This window comes from Buteo buteo, chromosome 2 (genome assembly GCF_964188355.1).
Source record: "Buteo buteo chromosome 2, bButBut1.hap1.1, whole genome shotgun sequence".
NCBI lineage: Eukaryota > Metazoa > Chordata > Aves > Accipitriformes > Accipitridae > Buteo > Buteo buteo.
In genome coordinates this window covers 972,355-994,958 of record NC_134172.1, presented here as the reverse complement: position 1 = coordinate 994,958, position 22,604 = coordinate 972,355, and the positions used below count along the sequence as shown (strand labels likewise).

The 22,604-nt window shown below is 51.4% G+C and overlaps 2 protein-coding genes across 11 annotated transcripts; both read right to left on the bottom strand.

Annotated features, from left to right (window-relative positions):
- Positions 1–4,353: 4,353 nt before the first annotated feature.
- Positions 4,354–13,678, bottom strand: LOC142038129 (THAP domain-containing protein 5-like). Of its 9 annotated transcripts, none has more exons than XM_075043267.1 (6): positions 13,631–13,660; positions 12,513–12,603; positions 11,953–12,210; positions 10,651–10,771; positions 8,656–8,769; positions 4,355–8,431 (listed from the first exon to the last, which is right to left on the bottom strand). In XM_075043267.1, the coding sequence occupies exons 3-6, from the start codon at positions 12,193–12,195 to the stop codon at positions 7,899–7,901; spliced, it is 1,011 nt and encodes a 336-aa protein (XP_074899368.1). In that variant the 5' UTR covers positions 12,196–12,210; positions 12,513–12,603; positions 13,631–13,660; the 3' UTR covers positions 4,355–7,898. The 9 variants fall into 9 exon arrangements, with proteins under 9 accessions (XP_074899384.1, XP_074899354.1, XP_074899368.1 ...); XM_075043274.1 differs by having other exon boundaries at positions 13,635–13,655; XM_075043261.1 differs by lacking the exon at positions 13,631–13,660 and adding an exon at positions 13,411–13,624.
- Positions 13,679–14,650: 972 nt separating this feature from the next.
- Positions 14,651–21,878, bottom strand: LOC142038047 (uncharacterized). Of its 2 annotated transcripts, none has more exons than XM_075043045.1 (6): positions 21,468–21,878; positions 21,205–21,318; positions 20,186–20,281; positions 19,074–19,190; positions 18,782–18,895; positions 14,651–16,660 (listed from the first exon to the last, which is right to left on the bottom strand). In XM_075043045.1, the coding sequence occupies exons 1-6, from the start codon at positions 21,841–21,843 to the stop codon at positions 15,615–15,617; spliced, it is 1,863 nt and encodes a 620-aa protein (XP_074899146.1). In that variant the 5' UTR covers positions 21,844–21,878; the 3' UTR covers positions 14,651–15,614. The 2 variants fall into 2 exon arrangements, with proteins under 2 accessions (XP_074899146.1, XP_074899149.1); XM_075043048.1 differs by having other exon boundaries at positions 19,074–19,187.
- Positions 21,879–22,604: the final 726 nt, after the last annotated feature.

Genomic DNA, 22,604 nt, shown 5'->3' with positions numbered 1-22,604 from the left:
TGCCCAGCCGCCGTCCGGGGGACACGGGGGCACGTCCCGGGGGCACCGGGGGCACCCCGGGTCGGGCCCCCGCGGGCAGCCCGGGGGTGGAGGGGCGCAGGGGGTCGCCGGGGGTCCCCGGGCTGGGGGGGGGGGGGGGGGGTTGGGTCCCGGCCGGGGCGCCCGGGCCGGACCGGGGCGGCGGCGGGGCGGGCGGGGCGTCTCCGCCTCCGGTGCCGGTGCCGGTGCCGGTGCTCCCCCCCCCGGGCCGCGCTTACCTGGGCGGGCGCCCACTCGGCCATGGCCCCGCGGTGCTGGGCCGGGCCCCGGCGGCTGGGGCCGGGCCGCGGCGGGGAGAGCGCGGAGCGGAGCGGGGCCGCGCTGCCGCCCGCCGCCGCGCCGGGGCCGGGGCCGGTACCGGGGCCGGGGCCGGGACCGCTGTCGGTGCCTGCGCGCTGCGGGCCGGGCCCCGCCGCCCCGCCGAGGAGCCAGGGGCAGCCGGGGAATTGCATCCGCCTCCTCCGGGCTTCGCGGCGGCGGGCGGGGGGGAGCGGCGCCGAGCGCGGAGCACTGCCGCCTACCGGCACCGGCAGCCCCGGCCGCCCCGCCACCGGCACCGGCACCGAGCCCCAGCCCCGGTATCGGCATGGGCATCGGTACCGGTATCAGCTCCGCATCAGCATCGGGACCGGCATCAGCGTCGGCACCGGTATCGGCATCGGCACCGGTATCGGCATCGGCACCGGTGTGGGCATCGGCACCAGCGCCGAGCCCGGGCACCGACGCTGGTGCTGACACCGGCATCAACATCGGCACCGGCATCGCCGCTGGTACCGGCACCAAGCCCCGGCACCAGCACCGGCCCCGTCTCCAGTATCAGCGCCAGCCCCGAGCCCAGTGGGTGCCCCCAGGCCAAAGCCCCCGCTCAGTCGGGCATCCCATCCCTGCCGGCACCCCGGGGTCTCAGCCCCACGGGTGGCAGGTTGGGGCTGGGGAAGGGGGTGTCTCTCCCCCTCGCCCAGGCTGTGCTGCCGGGACCCCCCTTCTCCCTCCAGCGAACACCCGGCGGTACCAGAGGTCCGTGAACCCCGGGGCCATGGGGTGAGCACCCCGGCCACCCACACTGGGACCCCCATCCCAGCCAGAGGTGGAGAGGGGACTCACGTGTGGGGATGCACTCGGTTTGGGGGGACCCCAGGTTTGGGGACCCCCCACGCCCTCACCTCAACCCTGGGACGCTTTGGTCTAACAGCACCAGGGCCCGGTGCTGGTGGGAGACCAGGGAAAAGCATTATGGTCCTGCTGTCACAGAAACCTCCCGGGAAAAGCTCCTCCGGCAGCTGGGTGCCCCATGGTCCATATGGGTGGGCCATGGTGGGGGGGTCCCCTCTGCAGGACATGGACCGGGACAGCCCCAGTCTCCGGGCAGAGGGCAGTGGGACAAGAAGGGTTAACGGACCGAGCAGGCATCACAGGAGCCAGAGCAGCCATTTCGCTTGAGGTTGTGATCCCTCCTGCATCCATTCCAGCGCTGCATCCCCCAGCTGGGACACCCTCATCCCCCTAAAACACGCCATGCCCCTGCCCCATGGCCCAGCACCCTGGGGGCTCCCACAGCCGCAGCCCTCCCAGCACCCAGGGCCCAGCTGGGGCAGCTGGCACCCACCGGTGCCCAGGGCAGGAGGAGGGCTCTCCGGCTCCTGCCCTGGGCTGGGGGACGAGGGTGTCCCCTGGGACCGGGGGTCCAGACTCAGCCCAAGGTGTGAGCTGTTGGGCAGCTGGTGATGCCCCATGGGGCCGGGGAGCTCCCGAAGTTGGGGGATGCAGGACAGGGACCCCAAAGGGAACGTCTGAAAGCAGCTTTAGGGGAGCTCGTTCTCTCTGTGCAATTAAGGGGAGGGGGTGGGAAATGATGGTCTCCAACAAACTAAAAAAAACCCAAACCAGCTCAGGCATGCAGAGCTGCCACCCGTCCAGCACTGCCCTCTCCACCCCGGTCCCAGAGGCACCGGGATTCACCTGCATCCCCTCGCCTGGCCCTCGGTACACGGCACCTCTGGCACAGCCGCCGGCGACCAGGAGGGCTCCAGGGGACAGCGTTTGGCAATGGGGACCAGCAGACAGCCACGGCAGAGTCACGGAAGCCCCATTTCTTTGGGAAACCAGCAAATAATGGCAGTTTACTGTTTGGTGGTTTGTTTTTTTTTATCTCCCCACCATCCCCTCACACCCAGCAGCTGCAGGTGGGAAGGAACCAGCTCCTGCCGAAGGGCACGGCTGTCCCTGCCGGGTGGGGATGGGGACCGGCTGCTCTCCCACCTTCTCACCAGCTCCAGGCAGCAGGTCCTTGTTCACGGGGAGCGGGCACACACCGGGGCTGGTGATGAATGATGCAAAACTGATGCCTTGATGTACAGGAGACAACAGGGACCCATGAGGTCACCATTGCCAGCAGCGGTTTCGGACACCTGGCAGCTACCAAACCAAGGTCCTTTGGCTGTATGCAGCAGAGTAAAATGGAACCCACCAAAATCTGTGTCTCCATAAAACCTGCTTCAGGCCGTTCAGCGTTGGTGACCCTCGTAGACCAGGGTATGAAACCAAGTCCTTTTGGTGATGGGCGAGAGGAAGGACCCGCTGTGTCCCTCTCCGCTCGCAGCAGGTTTGTGTCTCTTGCATCTGCTCCGAGTTTCCCCTGCCGTGTTTAAGGACAGCCACCAGGTAAGGCAAAAAGGCTCCTTGGTCCCCACAGAAGGACGGTGCAGGGGGGCTGGGGCACCCAGCACCCCTTGCCCAGGGCAGTGATCCCCTCATTGTAGCCTCTCCTCCCACAAGACCTCTCGCTGGCACATGGTTTTGGTGAGATTTGAGGTTACAGTTGCTCCTGCGCTGTATAAAACTGCAGGTTAAATCAAGAGCCAGGCAGCAGCAGGCAGCGCTGCCCGCGATGGCTCACCCAGGTCAGAGAATCCCTGTGCCCAGAGCCGGTGCTGAGCCGGTGCTCATCTGCTGCTGGAGTGGACCGAGAGTTCCTGTGCTGGGGATGCTGGGAAGCAACGTAAAATACCTGCTGGGACCTGGGGGTTTCTCTTTCTCAGCTGGTGTCAGCTCAGGCAGTGTTTGCTTGTTTTATCCCTGAGATTTTTCAAATGTCTCTTACCACGCAGGTAATATTTTCCTGGGAATGCCAAGCCCCCCTGGGGGAAGCTTTGATCACCCAGGACAGCATTTGCTCAAGACCCTGCTCTTTGCAGGGAACTAAAAGCATGCTGCGACGCAGCGGCTTTGCCCCTTCAGGAGGAGCGAAGGGTGCTGGAGCGAGGAGTATCCCGTGGGATCCAGACATCGGGCAACAGAGGAATCATTCCCCCTGCGTGGACCAAGCTGCAGTCTGGCCCAGGAGGATGCATCCTCTCCTGCCAGGGCTCTGAGGGCTGAGAACGGTGCAGCACACCTGGGCTGTGACGCCACATTCCACACCGGAGCGTGCCGAGCGTCTCCAGGATTGGGTGAGTTTTGCCCGTTTGGGGCAAAAGAGCTGCCTGCTTGCCACCACGGACCCGGGGCTACCTCGAGGTGGATGCTGCACCCGCACAGCCCGTGCGTGCCACCGCTCGCTCCCCGCATCCTCTCCCCCACGTCCCTCCGCGGGCACCTGGAAGGTCCCACAAGGACCCAACTCCACAAGACCAGTGGCAGCAGGTCAGGTCCAAGATCGAGCTGGGCTCAGCCCTGGCCCAGGAGCAGCTCAGGCTTCGCCTCGGAGGGGCCTAAGACCGCACCGAGGGTGTGGGACTGATGTTGAAGCCCCTCCACCACCCTGCAGCTCAGGGGCATCCCGAGCCAGAAGTGGCATCTCTGTATTTAAGAGTTTCTACCTTTTTTTTCCTTTTGGGAATTTATCCAGCCGATTCTGAACCGGCGTAAGGTCCCTGCACCTGCAGCATCTTGCTGCACAGATGTCACCAGCGTAACTAACCGCTGCTTAAAGAACCACCGCTTTCCCTTTGCTTTCAACCCACTGCTTACTGGTTTCACTTGATGTCTCCCCAGCAACCTCTGTGAAACCATTTCCAGTTCTGCTTCCAAACTGGGGCAACGGGAAGTGCCTGGGGTATGCAATGCGTGGGCACAGCCTGGATCCGCTTGGGATGGGATGGGATATGATGAAAAGGAAGAAAGAGAGAAAAGGAGGAAAGAGAGAAAAGGAGGAAAGAAAAGGAGAAGACAAGAAAAATTATGCATCATAAACATGATAAGGCCAAACCCATGCAAAAGCAGATGGAGATTTCTGGGAAAGGGCTTCTTTTTTTGATTGCTTTTACTAAAAAGCCACATCAAGAAGGGAAGACAATCTCCTCCCAAGAAAGTGCTTGTACAAGACCTCAGTTGCTGTAGTTTTGTGTTTATTTGCATCACGGCAGCACCGGCAGCTCACAAGGCACCAATCGAACATGCAAGACGAGACCCTTCATCTGAAGGATGAGAGAGACAAGTACAGAGAAACTTTAAAAAGAAATAATCTTTTATCAACATTAATCATGAAATGCCAGACCTCTCAATTTGCAAATTGCAGAGAACAGAATGGGAGAGGACACTTCAGATGGCAATCCATAAAGCCTAATTAAAAGAGAAAGGGCAGAAAAGCCTCACATGCCACATCCTGACCTTGTTTCTACCGCTTAGAGCATGTAGGGGCTCTTAAAACTAAAAATGCTTTATTCTCAGACATGTTTCTGTTACCGCTGCTCCTGACAAGGTGGTACATGGCAGGGCGAGTTTAACATTTGCAGATTAAACATGACCTAAAGCTTTTTAAAAAGAAATAAATAAATGTGTTGGAAATTCTCTTTAAAGAAAACCTATCTTGCTAAAGATCTGGCTTTTTTCCTCTGCACAAACCAAAGATTTTATGCAGTTGTTTGTATTTCCCAATGCAGGAACATTATTTCTCAAGGCAAGCACATGGATTCTCAGCTTAGGTATCTTACTAAATAACATTGTCCATGAAAAACTCTTACTCTCCCTGCACAAAAGAATTGAATTTCCTAGAGAGGAATTCAGAGAATCTCACAATTCCCATGCGCGTTCCTGGGAAAAGACTTGGGCAAGGAATGGCCAGTTTCTACAACCCTTCTACTTGTTACCCACCTCAACGTCCCAAGTACCCCAGCAGATACCAAGTGACAGAGTTACCCAATTTTTACCTCACTTCAGTCACGTTTCTCCTGTTCTCCCTTAGCCTGAGCTTTGGACTGGAATAACTGTTTTATCTTGCCGTGCTTCCGTGCTTTCTGATGCTTACCTTATGCTACTTTTTTTTTTTTCTTTTCTTTTTAAATTTAAGCAGCACATTCATCGTGCAGGTTATTTAGGTATGGTGACAAGGGGGACAATGCTGCATCAGAATACAAGATACCTGATGAGATGCCCTGCCCAGTAAAAGGGGACCCACAGGAAGGCATCATACCTCTCAGGTCTTCTTGAAAATGGGCTGCTTTGCTCTACAGTGAATTGCTCCTTGGATATAGAAGGAACAGAAATGCCCCCGGTAACCTCTGTGCATTAATGTTTCACGTCCCTTACCACCAGGCATAAATCTTTAATGTTTTACGTTTTAGTGTTATTTTTCCATGGAGACTGGAAACACAATGTTTAAATCAGCTTCAGAAATAACTATTTTTGAACTTTGTAACAGTGTAACAGCAACATGTAGAGGGAACAATTACTCTCGTGCATAAACTATTTGTTTAATCATTCTGGGCTAAGCCGAGGCTCAATCAAGGCAAAATTCCTACCAGCATTAGTGGAACGGGAAGGAGGGTCTATATTAAAAACAAAACCAACAAAGCTTATCTTTTTTTAAGCTGGATTAACATCTCCGCACTCTTTAAGCAGAGAACACCTCACCAAGCCGGTGCAGTGAGATGCCGTAAGAAGTTGCATTTCTTCCCACATATGCTCTGAGTTTCAGGTGAGAGGGTCAGGATGTTGGGAGAAATCCACCTGCCACACCAGAGCCCTTCTGCTTAGAGGCAAAAGAAAACTGATGCAAAAGTTTTCACCAAATCATAGATACAGCACCTCTTCTCGGTTCTTCTGTCACTTATTTCTCTGGACACAAGTCATTTCAATAGGGTCTGACTCTGGATTTCCCCTGCACATCTGAACTTTTACTGTAAAAACAGGACCACTGAATATGCATTACAGCAATCACAACTCCTGTAGCTGTTCGCCCTCACCATGCCCGCTGCTAATGTGAGGAGCTAGCCCTTTGATGCTTCTCACGTGGGAGACACCTAGTTTTATTACTGAACCACTTCCAACATTTTTGCTTAATTTTGTTGTTTAAGCTTCGCTCAGCATTTTTTTTCAGCAAGTGAAACGCTACACACTGTCGTCATTTTGGGTAGCTACACTGCCTGCGTGGCTTTCCATCTCTAAGTCCATTTAATCTCTGTCTCCATTTAAATGCCTAAACAAGGTGATTATTTGTGTTTCAGTGCAAACAAAATCTCAGATTTAAGCGACCGCTGCTGCCTGGTCGGATGCTCCTTAGCTCTTCCTACGCAAGGTCTTTCATCCAAGATTTACTTTCAGCAGCTCCTGAATGAACCACTGCAGGTGTGTGACCACACACCAGACTCAGCCCCGCTATTCAAGTGTTCTTCGACTTTTTCACAGAGGGAACTGCAGTTTGGTAGGATGGTGTTTTACAGGATTTGCTCCACAAGGAATCACCTTGCTCCAAAGAATCCTCATTCAGGAGCACACAGCGTACTTGTGACCACTAAGGCATTAAGCTGCATGGGAGAAGAATAAAACAAAAGCTGTCCCCAGGGCAATTATGAGAAAGAAATAATGAGAAGCCAGGGATAAAAGAGTTTTCTGGACATTACTGCCGTATTTGGGACATGCAGGGATCCCTTGGGGCCAAGTATATTCCCCCAATCCCTTTCAGAATTTATCAAACTCCACCATGGCACCAGCTTTTTCTTGCTCTACTTCTCCTCCCAGGAAGCTGAGGACATTGACTTCACTCACGGGCTCACTGAAAAGCAGGTGCTTGAACAGGAGGCAACACATTTTTTTTTAATCTTTGCACTCAACTGGAATAAGCAAAAACGCTGAGTATCACCAGCCTGTGGAGAGAAGATGCGTGATCTATAAATGCTGTCTCTGCAGGACTCCCCTCCTGTCTGTTGATCTTGTCCCTGCAGCTGAAGCCACTGCTTTCTTTTTAGCTTATAATGTTACCTATACCTTGCACATATGTTAAGAATACACCCAAGCTCTTTTTCAGAGTCTCAGAAATTAAACCTCCAGTAAATAGATGTTTGAGGCAACTGATTCTGGTCATTATTTCCATGTGACAGCGCTTTCACTGCCACCACTGCTGTCCTATGACTGTAACTGCTGAACTAACTTTTTTTTGTTGCTATTTTTACATCAAACCCAACCATTCACCTTAACCTACGCTCTTAGAAGCTCCATTTCCTGCTTATAGCTCTGTGGACAATCCTGTTCTGATCATTACATTTCCTCAGTTTTCTCATACCTGAAGAACTTCCAGCATTTTTCTGCATTAATACAGACATTCTCTAGCATGTGCTGTCCAGTGCGCCAGAAGAGTTTTTTAATAATGCTTTTCGTACAGTCAGCACTGCTCTATACAACTCCTCCTCCCAGATATGAATCATCTAGCCTCTAATTAAAATCAGGTCCTAATCAATGACTGTTAGGCCGGCACCAACCAGATGCCTTTCATGCCTGAATTTGATTCAGTTTAGTAAAACTGTCTTATCCTAAAGCTTCTCCTATAATCAATATATGACTGTAAGCCATCATCTCCGGATGGACAGGGATTTTTTGATAACTGAATGGAAAAATCTATCCCAGGAACGCTTTTGGCACACTGATTACATGTATATGTTATGAGTTCGCAAGTGATTAGTGAGTCTTGGTTTTTCCATAAAACTTTTTTCACATTCTGTACACTTGTAAGGCCTCTCCCCTGTGTGAGTTCTCTGGTGGCGAATCAAGTCCGCATGGCGACCAAAGTTTCTGCCACAGTCTGTGCAGATGTATGATGATACCTTATTCTTTTTAGTGTGAATTTGCTTATGTTTTAGAAGTCCAATTTTCAATTTAAAAGTCTTCTGACACTCTGTACACAGATACAGCCTTTCTCCTGTATGGGTTTGCTGATAAAAAAAAATTTCTTTGAATTCATTAGGTTCTCCTTCCTCAAAAGAGCTGTTACCTCTTCTGTTTCCCGTTGGATTTGCCTGATGTGTTGCTGAATTCTGATGACTCTCAGATGTTACCCCCTTGTCCGAAATTTGGCAAGTCAGGTCTCGGGATCCTCCTGAGAATGATCCATGCAGCTCTGTATTTTCTGTGCTCTTTGTGTGACTTTGCAACTCGGATCTGATCACAGTACCACCACAGCCTGGAACAGAAAGATTCCAAATGTTCCCTTTACTGACGTGGTACAACATAAACCTCCAAAGAAAAACAATTCCTGATTCACCATGGTTACATCCGTACAAAGAAAAGGTTTTGGGTAAAAAAGCAGGGGTGCACTAGAATACCCCCTCCCTCTAATCCTACAAGCCCATGCAGTTTCAATGTGTTGCCAGTTTAGTTTCTGATGAGTCTCAGGCCACCACGCACCTGCCCCAAGACTTGCAGGAATCGCCTTTTCCTCAAAATCCTGCTGATCCTTTACATGCAGCACTTCTTTTGGTTGGATATTGCTTTTGGGAACAGCACAGTCTGCACAAGGAACTGAACATGGAAATGCTGGTTATTATTTTCCTCGGATTTTTTTCCCATTATTACAAAGATATTTCCTAACCTACTTAGGCAGACAAAGGATATGTTGCAGAAAGACCAGTCCTGAAGACAGCTTTTTGTCAGCCTGTTCACTTTAAGTCTCTGAGCCCTGTAGTTCACTTATGCCCTTGTTTTGTAAGATGACTCATTTTTGTTAATTTACATGAAGAATATTGCCTTTTGCTTTCTCAAAGAACAACATTTTTCTAGTTGTTCCTAGAACTATAAGAAAAGACTTTGTGATGCTGTTTTCTAGCAAATACCTGCATAACCCACTGTCTAAAAGCACGTCTCTTACTCTGGGGAAAGGTCTGATGAGGAGGTGACAGCAAATGCAGCTGCTCTGGCATCTAGAGACGGTGGCTGCAAAGCAGGCAAGCAATATTTGTCTTCCAATTTTTTTAAATATTCCAGAAATTATATCCAAAAGGTTGAAAAGTTAAATGTTCAAAAGTGGAAGGTCTCGAATTGATTGCAGCCTAATTCAGCCGTCTGGTGCTGTATGTTATGATTCAGTCCTGACTGGCTTTCTGATACATGAACTTATTTTCCCCCAGCTAATCCCTCCTCATGCAATGCACAGCACATACTTTTTTAACAGATCAGAGCTGTACGAAAAATAGAGGCAGCTGTCTGCAGACTCTAGCTTTTCTACTGTAAAAAAAATAGAAGACATGTAAAGAATAAAAAAAAAAGTGGAATTACATTGCCTCATTATTTCATTTAATTTCAAATTTGAAAGTGATCAGTAGCAACAGAATGAGGTTAGGCTAAATCAGCGTTTCTTAAACAGAACTGCAGAGTGTCAGAAAGCACAAACTAGAGTATGTGACAACTGAGGCTCCTGGGGTTCACAGCGCTTCTGTTCCTCCAGTCCAGAGGACAAGTAAAGGCACTTTTAGCCCCTAATTGCCATAGGTTCTTCTTCTATTAATCCAAGGAATCACCTGAAAGCCAAGGAGCCAGTGGAAGCTCTTACCTTCACATTAAAAAAAAAAAAAAAACCAACAAAAAAAACTTCAAACAAATGTGTAGTTGGGCATTTAAAACCAACCAGCAAGACTTAATTTTCCAGTGCATCATTTCTGTTATTTAACATTTCTGCATCAAAATAGTTCAACACTCTTTACTGAATCACAAAAACCAACACACACATCAGGATTTGGGGATAATGAAAATACTCACAACTAGAATCCTAGAATGGTTTGGGCTGGAAGGGACCTTAAGGATCACCTAGTTCCAACCCCCCTGCCATGGGCAGAGACACCTTTCACTAGACCGGGTTGCTCAAAGCCCTGTCCAACCTGGCCTTGAACACTGCCAGGGATGGGGCATCCACAACTTCTCTGGGCAACCTGCTCCAGTATCAAACTTAACTATAATTAACAAGTCCACAGGATTCATGATACCGTACATCATTGCAGCTCCTTAGCCTGTGCATCTAAACCTTTTGCACCCTCCTTTGTTCTTGTTTTAGTTAGTACATGCATTACTGGGGCACCGTCAGAGATCCTAAACCCCTCTGTCAGGGAGAGCCTTTCACTCTCCATTATTCTACCCATATCATGCAGACAAGGTATCACCTACACGCACAGCTTGAATACCTGACATCAACAGAGCGCAGGGAGGCAGCAGCGTTGAAGCTTTAGAGAAGTGACTGTCCTTCAGTCTTTAAAGGAAAGATTGTGGAGCTTATCGTCTCTCACAAAGATTCAGAAGTATCTAAAGATTAATCCACTAGAAATCAAGGGATTTGGGGAGTGACTGTTAGAGAAGTGCCAGGCCAGAAACAGCACAGATCTGTTAGCCTTCAGTGAGAAAGGGAAAACTAACTTTTACCCAATGTGGTTAAAGATTCATAATTTTCCTTTATCACTTTCTTGTAAAGTTCCTTCCGCCAGTCTTCCAAGTCCTTCCCCTCCCGCGCTGCAGCATTATCAAACGTCCCAGGGACCTAAAACAAAGTGTTCAATAGTCAGCACCATTGGAGAGTCGTACATCCTCGAAAGTCCTCTTTTTCAAACAGTATTAAACAAGCATTCACCGGCCAACTGTTTCTAGCAACACCCATGTTACATACAACCAGCATACTAAGGACTTTGTATATAAATATTCTACTGTATGTAGCTCAGAATGAATAAAATTACTTAAAAATTATGTGACTCAACTGAAACAATGACTTTTTACAACAACTGAGTGAAAAATCAGAGCAGTAAAAGAAATCTGTGGTCACCATCGATACCCAGCCCCATCAAGGAATTTGGCTCTTCCTTTCACTGAAAACCAGAAAATACTCTGGAGTGCATTTTAAATAAGCCCTGAGGCAGTGCCACAGTCTGTCAGATCTGGCTGTGAGAGTTCTTCCCTAATAATAAAAGTTAACACAAACAAAAAGTCAAGCCCTACAAATACTGAGAGATGAATGCTGCATTTTTTGCAATGTATATGTCCATACTTTTTATCTGTACTTTATATCTACAGAGTACCATGTTTGTACGTGCTTGCCTTTGAATATGTTTTAATTTGCCTTGCAATCTAATGCACATCTCACTAGTTCAGACATTTTGCAGCTTGCATCATGTATAAACTCAATTGTACAAATCTGCTGCCAAGAGAAATAATTAAGTTTCATTAATTTGTCACTAGATGGGATCACAATCCAAATTAAATACACAGGGGAGAAGGCTGAGCAGAAGTTAAGCCTTTGTCTCAGCCCCAAACACCCACGCCATGGGCACTGTGCCACCAACAAATCATCTCAGTGACTCTGAAGGAAATTTTTCCAAGCATGAGGACTGTCATGTAAAAATACAGGTCTGCAGGGAGTGAATCCATTTTACAGCATGAATGGGGACCGCATTTCCAACAAACAGATTTTCTCCCTAACATTTAGGCACAAAATTGGAATTCAAGCACAAAGAGCACCAAAATGCCTTTATTTCCCCAGTCACCAACCTCCCAATGCCACCTCCACACTCTGCAATGTCAGAGAGAAAAACGAAACCCGCTGCGTCACTGGCAACATTTTACTGCCATGTAGTATGTTTCACCTACTGTTGCTTCCTTGAAGTGCTTTACATGCAAATGTTCCTTTAATTTAAGGGAAGTAAATACAATAGCAAACATCTTAATTACCCTCGAGTGCTCAGGGTTCCGGATTCGTTTTCGAGTTTTATTATTTATCCCGCCACAGAAACTTCGGGGTGTGCCAACGAGCCAGTTTCCATCTTCCCCCAAAATGAATTTTTTGGGAACAGCTTCTTTCAGCAGACGTCTGTTTTTTCTAATTTTTAAGGGGTCAATTTCAAAAGAACTGTCCTCAAAATGCTTCGAACACAGTCGCTGATGCTTGGACGGTGTTCCCATGTCCCGGCCCATGTTCTGGATCCACTGCTTCAAGAGAGGTTTATTGTGTAAAGGAAAGCCATAGAAAGTAACAGTACTGTTCTTGTACACCCCACTGGTGGCATTTTGGCAGTTCAACGCCGAGCAATAAACCATCGTAAAATGGGAAGCAGGAACAAATCAAGAAATAATGTGCCAGGAGGAGGGTTTAAAGAGTTTCTAATCAACTTTAGTATTAAACGGGCCTAAACGTCTCAAGACAAAACATGTTTTTGAAAGACAGAGAGAGCCGAGGTCATGGAGAAGTGAAACATGGTGCTGAACTTCACTGCCAGAGACACAGAGCTCACCACAGCTGAAGTCTGCAGCACACGGAGTGGAGGAGCCAGGTACCCCTTTCACAGCATGCGACTTCCCCGCTTCAAAGCAACAGAATACAATCTGGAAGGCAAAAATCTTTAAAATTAGCTTAATGGGCCATTACTATGCAAACTTACGTTTAAAGTAATTTCCGCTATATACACATATATATGCACTTCATTAATTTGCGTATCTGTGAGGAATCCTCCCATGCTCCACAACAAAGCTTATTATACAGTTATTCAGAAGGCAGCAACAAAAGAGTGATAGCCAAATGACTTCCAGAAAATGAAGACTTGGGTTTATACGTGGGGTTTGAACAAGGACTCCGCCATCATATTGGCCATGTGCTGGAGGAGGTGAGTCTCAGGGATGCCAGTCGGAGAGGAGATCCGTGGAGAGGCACATTGAAAAGAGGAGAAAAACACAAAGAGGCACTGCTAGAAAGAGATGGTGATAGCAATCGTCAGGGCACGCAACCGCAAAAAGAACCCAGGAAGAGAAAGGGCTCTGGAAAGCACACGGGGAAGATTTCTGGAAACAAGCATGACCCAGACCTAATGCTTGCAACCGCTCTCACCATCACACTGCGCTTTTTGGAATGTTTATGGTTCACGACCCATTCTGGTATCGAACGCAGGAGGAAATCGGGCACCTCTGCCCCAGGGCATTCTGCCAACGTGGAGACCTGCTGTGGACCCCACTCACTCCCCACTCCCACCCACCAGTGTCCGGCGGGGCAGGAGGAGGTCCTTACTTCCCCCAGGGCCGACCCCCGAGCTCTGTTAAGCTGACACTGGAGGAAAACCGGGCACCCCTCCTTTCACCCGAGAGCAGCGGCAGCCCTGCTGCCATCCCCTCCGCATCCCCCCAGTCCCTGCGCCTTACCCCCGCAGCCCTCAGCCGCGGGACCGCGGGGCGAGGCAGGACCCGGCCCCACGTCCCGTACGACGGGGCCCGGTGACTTGCACAGCCCGTTCCAGCGCCCGAGGAACCGCAGCGGGACACAAGCCTCTCCGGCGGCCGGGGGGACACCCCTGTCTCCCCGGGAGGCCCCGAGCCCCGCGGGACGGTCAGGACCCCCCCCCCCGCCCCCGGGGCCGCTCACCCACCACGCCGGGCCGCCATCTTCCTCCGTACTGCCCCACGCCCCGCCCCTTCGCCCGGGCAACAGCCAATCGGGCGGGGCGCCGGCCGCCACGCGCCGCCAGCCCTGGGCGGGGCGGGCCGGACGATGTCCCCTCGCTATTGGCCGGCCGCCGCTTGGCCCCCGCCCTCCCGTTGGCGCGCGCGGCCCGGCGGCAGCCAGTCACCACGGGCACGTGCGGCGCGGCGGCCTCCACCAGGAGGGTTGGGCAGACGCGTTCGTTCCCATTGGCCGGCAAAAGGAAGCAACAAGACGCTGATTGGAAGAGGCGAGCGCCACCTCACGGGAAGGGAGGCGGGAGGCCTTAGGAGAGCCCGCGCCTTCTCGTCGTCATAGCAACGGCGGAGCCGCGGCGGCGCCCGGCCCGAAGCGCTTCCCGCCGCGGCGGGGCCTGGCCGGGAGAACGGGGCGGCGAGGCGCCGGCAAACGCGCGGCGGGGACGGGGGTAGCTGCCGGGAAGCGGGTCCGCCGCAAAGGCCCGGGCCCGGCTGCCCGCAGGAGGAGGGGGTGCAGGGCCCGGCCCTCCTGACGGAGGACCGGCGGGAAAGGGGGATGCCCCGGCCCGGAGGGCGGGCTGACCCCAGGCCGGAGGGAAACCCCTCCGGTGCTGTCGGTTATTGCCACCTCTTCTAAAGCAAAGACTTGCCTGGAGAACAGGGAACTGGGGGACGGCAGACCCCGAGTTTCTCCTCTTGCTTCAATCTTCATCTTTCCTCCTCCCCCTGGCATTTCTTGAACAATTTTAATTTAAAAAAAAGAAAGAGAAACTTCCAGCCAACAAAAAAAGCATCAAAGAAAACTTAAGCAGAAACACGCACGTAAAAAAGGCTGCTTAATAAAATCTGTCACGACTGTCTGACAGTGAAGGAGCCCTGAACCACAATGGGCCCTTGCCTGACTCAGCCAGTGCTGCTGCCTCTATATTTTTTTTCCATGAGGCTCAACACCATTGACAACAAGGCGACAGATGATATATCCAGGCTCTTTTATTACTAAAAGGAATGAATTGTGTCCTTGCAGTGACACAACATGTCAGACTCTCAACAGCGCTCTCCCCCTTAAGAGACACTGAATTTGAGAAAAAATACAATTTCTGAAGGAGAATGTTCAACAAGCATCTAAATGTTCTGTTTTCGTAGGATTCAGAAAATGGAACAAAACCAAAAGACCTGTAACAATGTGGTAAAGTAAGTGCAACACAACTTTAAGGCTATGCAAAATTAAAATCATACTCCAGGCTCCCTGGTCATTCTACAACTCCAGGTGAGGACCCCAGCCTTCAGGAATCCTCTCTCAGGGTTCAGCAGCATGAAGCTCCACGAGCTCTGTGATTTAACTGTGGGAACAAGGTGCCTCTCAGGCTCTGCTCCCCTTTGTCTAGTTGCCACTTCCTGAAGAGGCTGCTTTCAAGCAGCCACAGGGTCAACACTTCCTTTCTCAAAGCATTTCACACGAGTGGGTGTTTCCTGACACTGTTTCACTGCTTTGGTGGACAATTAGTAACTTTAACTCACTCGTTTTCAGCCCAGTCCCTGGACTCTGGACTCCCAGCAGCCTAGGGATAACATTTCAGATTATTCTCCAGCCTGAAGCATTACAAATTGTTCCGTGTGTCAATGTGATTTCTCTCTTGTGTGGATTCGTGGCTAGCAGTAACTCTGTGCGCTGCAGACTTCCTACACAGTTCCAACACGTCCCCAACAGCTACAGGCTCCAGTGAAAGCTGTGAAACAGCTCTGCAGACTGTTCCAACATGGTCTGTGGAAAATAACCCCTCAACCTTCTCCCTGTGCCTGGGAGGGGCCTCAGGATGGCTGTTCAACAGCCTCCTCCTCCTCCTGCCATGGTCCAGCACAGAGCTGGGGGATCCTGCCACGGCCCTGCCTCCTGCCCAGCAAGGGAGACAGCCAAGGGGGCTGCAAAACTGCTGGATGGATGGGATTTTCTATATGGAGTGCATTACAGACCCCCTGATCTCTGTGCAAGGCCAACCAGCCAACGTCAAATGTGTTTCTTGCACGTGACTTTCCTGATGTTTCATGAAACTCCTCCTGAGCACAAATCTTTTCCTGCAGAGGGGGCACTGGAAGAGCCCCTCTCCCGAGTGCCGGCGCTGGTGGTTTAGAAGATAATCCTTTCTCCTGTAGCTTTTGTCACACTCAGAGCACTTGTATGGCCTCTCTCCTGTGTGAGTCATCTGGTGTCTAACGAGCCACGAATGGCAAACGAAGCTTTTCCCACAGTCGCTGCAAATGTAGGACTTGCCCCTGCCCTGGCTCTGCTGCTGGCTTGCCAGGCTGCCCCTGGGCGCAAAGTGCCGCCTGCACCTGATGCAGTCCTCCGATTTGTCCTGCGGGTGATCCCAGCAGGGGCTGGCTAACGGGTTTTCTGCGGGGAAGTTCTCCTCGCTTTCTGTGGACGGCTGCTCCTCTCTGCCGAGGCCATTGTGGTCACGAAGCCTGGTTCCGCCCGCAGGGTTTTGTCCACACTCAGTGCGGGCCACCAGCTGTGGCCCTGCAGGCAGCCCCTCGCAGGAGGCAGGAGCAGCCCCCTGGCCAATGTCTTTCTCACCTGGAGCACACGGCTGTGAGTGCAGCAGATGGAACACCCTTTCGTTGAGACTCTTCTCACACGTGGGGCCTGGAAATGTCTCCCCTTCTTGGGCTCCCTGGGGCGTCTGAAGATGTTCCTGCTGGGTGGAATTTCTCTCACATTTGTTGTACGCGCACGGTCTCTTTCCAACAGTGTTTTCCTGAGTGCTAAAGAAATCTACGTGCTCACCAAACCCTCGGTCGTACTGAGCACCACCCCCAAGGCCATTCCCGGTGGTGTTTGTTTCCATCATTTCTGAATTCCAGTGACTGTCCCATGTCACTCCGGGACTAGGATCCTTGGAAAACTTCTCTGCAGGTCTTCCTGGTACCTCTGAGTCACACACAGTGCTTTCAAAGCAATCTGCCGGAGGGTCCCTCTTTGTGTTTTCATCGTGCACTGAAACAGATAGATTTCAGAGTCTTTCAATTAAGGAAGCCTCTTAAGAGTATCCCTCCAAGTCTACAGCCATGTCACGCTAACAGACAGACAAAGTAAAAAAGATGGGAGGTTTTAATACTGAGAGGGAGAGCAAGTACCAGCATTCCACTGAAACAAAATCTCCGGGAAAATAGAAGAGCTTTTTGCAATTTTTTTTTTTTTTAAATCTACATGAAAATTTGTCAATGCAATGTTTCATCTTCACCCTCTCATTCAGATGTCTGAAGTGTGAGATCTAAGTTCCCTGATAGACCAGACACCATCACACCTCAGTGCTCTCAGCTTCTCTCCAGACACTCCACCGAGCATCTAGAGAAGCAAAGGTCCAAGCCAAGGCACTGAAGCCAGCTCAGCAAGTCAGTGTGAGTGCGCCCTTTCTTGTACGTGAACCGTTGTCTCTGCAGCTGGGCTTCTGGGGGGAGACACTCTCTGGCCATGTCTTTGTTCAGAGAGCTAGGAGCAGTGCTGAGTGAAGGAAGCTCTTGCACCTTATACAAGTGATCCCCAGGCACGCACACAGCTCCAACTCAATGCAGAGGCATGCCCAGACTGAGAATTTTTGGTCAGACTGCCTCTCCCCTAGACGCCTCTCTTGCTTTCTTCAAAAAACATTTACGACTCCTGATAATCCAAGGCAAAAAGGTACCCAGCGCCTGAGCTACTTAGGCACAGTTCTAGATTTGCCATTGGACAAAACTGTTATGCTAACCTGCAAATGCCATCCTTCTCTAATTACCATTTCCTGCAACAAATATCCAGTGTTTCATTTCCCAGATTATTTCCACCAATGCTCTTCAGCCCTGCTTTCTAATGCTCTGTGATTTTTCTGTCTCCTAAGACCTGTGACCCTTCCAACATCTGCGCGTTGCTACAGAAAGACTCCACTGAGCATCACAAAGGACCATGGGTCTCTCAGCAGCGTCAACCAGCTGAGTCTAAAGCTATCTGCACTGCAAAAACATCCTGAGCTCTTATTTCTCTGGCTGTGTACTGGGACATCAGCACAAAAACATGTTACCACAGGCCAAGCTGAAGCATGAATGTAAAAGGCACCGGCTGCTCTACAGTAATCGTCTAAACATGTCCTCTCACCCCAGTAACTCCAGGTTACATGTAAGCACAGACTGGAGGGTCTGGAACAGATTGAGTCGGCTAGGAAGCCCACCCTGTGAGCTCTCTCAGAGCAGTTGGAACAGGTCTCCCTCGGGAAGCAGTTAGGTGGAGCTGATCCATCCTTACACCAGGGCAATATCTGAGACGACCTTTTTCAGTGGGGCAAAATCATTCACGTCAGCAATTCCCATGTGGTTACCGGCATACTGAGAGTTTATCCCTTGAGTTACTCTATAGTGACTTCATCACATGCTGTGAATGTCTAAATAACTTACATGAAGTGAAGGAATTCCAGGCTACCAACTGATTCCTACACAAAATATTCCTCTGCACTCCCTCCTCAGTTATCCACTTGAGAGCTATACTGAGTGGTCCCAGGTTGTGGCCCAGGAGATTGTATTTAATTAATATCCGCATCCAAATTTGCACACCTGTTCCTTGAGGTTAAGCCTTGATCCAAAGATGAATCTCCCTCTATTAACTCCACCTCAAGCATGATCTGTACTCCAAGTGTGCTCCTCCAAATGAATGTTAGCATGTACATCTCCAAACAGCATGTCCTAAAATTGTTTTGCATTAAAGCTGCCTTCTCTTTTACTGCAGGATAACTCTCCTGCTTGGGAATGCAAAGTCAGGGCTCCACGTTCATTGGTACCAGGTTTAGACACCATCAAGCCAGTTGGAAGTAAAAACCTGATCCGTAAGGCCTGAGCACATCACCATGCTTGCCTAAACAGAAACCCAAGACAGCACCTATGACAGTTTTAGGCCAGCTGAAGGAGGAAGGAGCCTCTTCAGCTGACAGAACCTGAAATTTTTGTGAACAAATATTAACGAGCAGACTGAGGTTTGTTCCAGTTCTTTCATGGCTTACTTTATAATGTCGTGACATTTAATATAGTGTAAAAAAAATACTCTAAATTAGATTTACTGTCCCAGAAGTCTCAGCTGAAACCCATTACTGACCTGTACTCGGGTCTGTAGAGATTTCTTCTTTCTCCAAGTCTTGTCCTTCAGGGCAGCGTGGCTCCTCCTCTTGTTTAATCCATGATAAAACATCAGTTGCATAAGTCTGAAATCCTGCTCATTGGGGAGAATTTACACAATTGAGAAAGACTGGAGAAAGATGCAAAGCACGGAAGATGCAGGAATTCACAGAGATAAGAACAGTGCTGACAAAGCCTCAGGGAAGACACAACACAAAGAGCCACCTGAGGGGGAATTCCTGCAGTGGGAGTTTTTGCCAGGGAATCCTCACCTGCGTCAGGGTCTCTTGGGAGGTCCTCACCCTCTGCACCTGGCAGCTCCCTGGCATACGCCTCTTTGCCTTTCTCGGTCTGACTTGAAGCCTCAGGCTCATAAAACGCTTGCTCTGCTAAAGGAGAAAATTCAAGACAGGAGTATCATAACTGCGTAAGCTCAGGATTTCACAAGGGTGAAACCTGCTCTTGTTTTGGTTTATGTTTTTCCCCAAGCCAAGCTCCCATAAGCCCAATTTCTTAATGAAACCTGCTCTAAAAAACCCAGTTTGCTATATACACTGGAAGCCAAGTAAAATTACAGTGGAGCCAACAGACAGAGCTGCTACTCTTTGTAAAGAGTAAGGACAGCCAAGCTCCAAAGCAGAATAGTTTATTGGTAATGCAAAGAGGTACCACCAAGTGAGAAGGCAAGAAAAAGGTCCCTGGGCTGCACAGCCTCCCCATACAGCAACAGCACTACCAAGGATTCAGTGCGCTTGCTCGTGTATGCAGAAAAAGTACTGAAGAGAAGGGAGGAGGGAAAAGGCAACCTGAAGCCTCTGGATATGCAGGAGGAGAGGCACTGTGGCCCTGCAAGAGAAGGCTGCAGGGGATGCAGAGCTGAGGAGCTGCCACAGCCGCTCTGATTCCCCTGGAGCCAGAACAGTGCACACAGTCCTGTATCCTTGCAATTGCAGCCCCATGCCATGGATGGCACCAACCACAGACCTCATTCTGGCACTGGTTTTTGCCTCCTCCAAGTTAATCTATCTGCCCCAAAAAGTGACTAATGGCCTACTTTGCACTAGATATTTAACCAGCTTAGAGCTATCAACTTGAGGGAAGCAAAGTAAAGAATTTAAGGGAGAATGAAACATTTCCTATTCCACACTGCACTGCTTGGATAAAACCTGGCCAAATACTTTACAAACTCCAAAATGGCCGTGAGAAGGGAAAGACGAAATACCAGCCCTTACCCATCAGGACTGGTGGCATGTCTGCTCAAAACTTGTGAGCTTTTTTACAGAAGATTTAGAATACATGAGAAGAGGTGGGGAAAAAAAACCCAACAACCCTTGGAAATTAATCCCTCTATTTCATTTTCCCTCCGAGGTATGCAGTTACTCACCCGGGCAGGGCTCTTCAGGAGCTTCTCCAGCCTCCCCCTCCTGCTGATCTGCAGCGCGCAACTCTTCTTCTTGCTTAATATGGATTATGCTGTCTTCTGTTAATAGGAACCAGTGTTATTTTAATTCCGTACACAAAACTAATTCCAATTATCATCCCATGCCAGGCACAGCAGCTCTGTTCTAACTCATATTCTAGAGAAAATCTCACTTCAAGTCTAGTTCTCACTGACCAAGGTCTCTTAAATAGACCTAAAATATTTGTCACAAAACCCTCAGCAGATGTTTGAGCCTCAGAAACACACAAAATTTTCACGCGAGTGTAATGTCCATTTTGTTGTGGCGCCCATTAGCAAATGAAAACATGTTCTATGTGGCCCCAGGCGAGGAGAGTGCCAGTTGACATCTTGTTCTTGAGTTTTGTTTCTCTTTTGGTTCTGCCAGAGCTATGCCATTCCCTTTTCAGTCACTCTCGGTAAAACACAGACCACTTCTAACTCATCAGAAAAACACTAGTGAGAATTATGACTGAAACTTACCAAAAAAAAGAAAAGTCTATGAAATAAATAAGGAAAAGCAGATGGACTAATGCTCTACACATTACCTTTATACCTCCATGACACAATCAATGAATTGGAGGAACACTTCAGACAGGTGTAAAACCAACTACATTGTGCACGTTTGTGCACACAGAACAGAAAGTCCTCTTGACAGCCAGCCTTCAGACTGGAAAACCAAACATCATCCCACTTTGCCTGGCAATGCAGACATGGCCTAACTGCAAGGGGACTGCAGGTGGGACACATGCAACTGCAGACAGCTCAGCAACCAGGAGAGAAGAAGTGGTTTGATGTAGTGTTCTGGTAAGACTAGTAGGGATGAGATGCCTAACAGCCACGCTTGGAAGACCATGCTCAACACAGCAAGCGCCTTGGAGAGAGGCTGATGTCCATAAAGAGCCCAGCTGGCGGGTTTTTGCTGCTCCGCGTCCCAACAGCCCAATCGTCCTATAGCCACTCACCGGTGCCGGTCTCTGCAGGATCACCTCTCCCGTGCCCATCCTCACAGCTCCGAGCACACGGCTGGTTCCCACCCTCCGACCGGGCCTGGGCATCGCGTCTGGGAGCGTCGGGCTCTGCGGCAGGCATGAGGTGAGGCGCAGCCGGGCGTCCCACCGGCACGGGACCGGCGGGAGGACGGCGGGGACCCATCACCTGCCCACCTCCCGCTCCGACCCCTCGCCACACGCCCGCCTCGAGGTCGCGGGCAGCGCCAGGCCCTTACCGAGGGAGAGCAGCATGTGGTAGTTGCTCCTCATGACGGCGCGGTGCAGGGCCCGCTGCCAGCCGCGCAGCGCCCGCCACTCCCGCTCGCTGAACTGCACCCACACGTCCTCCAGCCTCACCGGCACCCGCGCTGCCCGAGGCCGCGCTGCCTCCCGGCCGCCGCCCGCCGCCCCGCGCCTCGCCGACACCCGAGGAGCCCCGCCGCCGCTGCCGCCGCCGCCGCTGCCGCTCTCCAACCGCCGCTCCAGCGCCTGGAGGCGGCCGCGCAGAGCCAGCGCGGCCCGCAGCTGCCGCTCCGCCCGCGCCAGGCGGGCCTCCAGGCGGAGCAGCCGCGCCGCCACAGCCCCCGCTCGCCCCAGCCGGGGACCGGCCATGGCCGCTGCCGCCGGCCCGCCGCCGACACCGGCCACCCGCCGCCGCCGCCGCCGCCGCCGCCGCGCTCCCCGGCCGGCCCCGCAGCGCCCCCTGCCGCCGCCCCGCGCCGCGCACTGCGGCGCCCCCTGGCGGGAGGGCGCGGCGCGGCCGGGCCGGTGCGGACGCGGGAACCCCGGAGCCGGAGGCGCCCGGGGTCGGCGGCACCGCGGAGGCGGGAGGGACCGGGTTCCCCTCAGAGCCATGAGGGACGGGGGATCCTCTCAGAGCCAGGAGGGACCAGCATCTCCTCAGAGCTGTGAGGGATCAGGATGTCCTCAGAGCTGAGGGACACAAGGTCCTCTCAGAGCCCTGAGGGAGCGGGATCCTCTCAAAGCCGTGGTGGCTCAGGATCCCCTCAGAGCTGTGAGGGCTCAGGATCCCCTCAGAGCTTTGGGACCTCAGGGTCCCCCTCAGAGTCACAAGGGAACAGGGTGTCCTCAGAGCTGTGAGGGCTCAGGGTCCGCCTCAAAGTCACGAGGGAACAGGGTGTCCTCAGAGCTGTGGTGGCTCAGGATCCCCTCAGAGCTCTGAAGGACCAGATTCCCCTCAGAGCCATGAGGGGTCAGTTCCCCACCGAGCTGTAAGGACTCAAGATCCTTTCAGAGCCATGAGTGTGCAGGGTCCCCTCAGAGCTGGGAAGGATCAGAATCCCCTCAGATCTGGGAGGGACACAGGGTCTCTTTAGAGCTGTGGGGCTTGAGGTCCCTCCCAGAGTCATGAG

What these genes read in the sequence shown, in the direction of transcription:
- LOC142038129 (XM_075043233.1), bottom strand. Translation starts at nt 12,318, where the DNA reads ATGGTTTATTGCTCGGCGTTGAACTGCCAAAATGCCACCAGTGGGGTG. An exon ending in GGAACCCTGAGCACTCGAGG is followed by an intron (nt 10,772 to 11,952) that starts GTAATTAAGATG and finishes ACTTTGTTTTAG; the next exon opens with GTCCCTGGGACGTTTGATAA. An exon ending in TTTAACCACATTGGGTAAAA is followed by an intron (nt 8,770 to 10,650) that starts GTTAGTTTTCCC and finishes TTCCATGTTCAG; the next exon opens with TTCCTTGTGCAGACTGTGCT.
- LOC142038047 (XM_075043045.1), bottom strand. Translation starts at nt 21,843, where the DNA reads ATGGCCGGTCCCCGGCTGGGGCGAGCGGGGGCTGTGGCGGCGCGGCTG. An exon ending in TCCTGAAGAGCCCTGCCCGG is followed by an intron (nt 19,191 to 20,185) that starts GTGAGTAACTGC and finishes TTTCTCCTTTAG; the next exon opens with CAGAGCAAGCGTTTTATGAG. An exon ending in CCCAAGAGACCCTGACGCAG is followed by an intron (nt 18,896 to 19,073) that starts GTGAGGATTCCC and finishes CCCAATGAGCAG; the next exon opens with GATTTCAGACTTATGCAACT.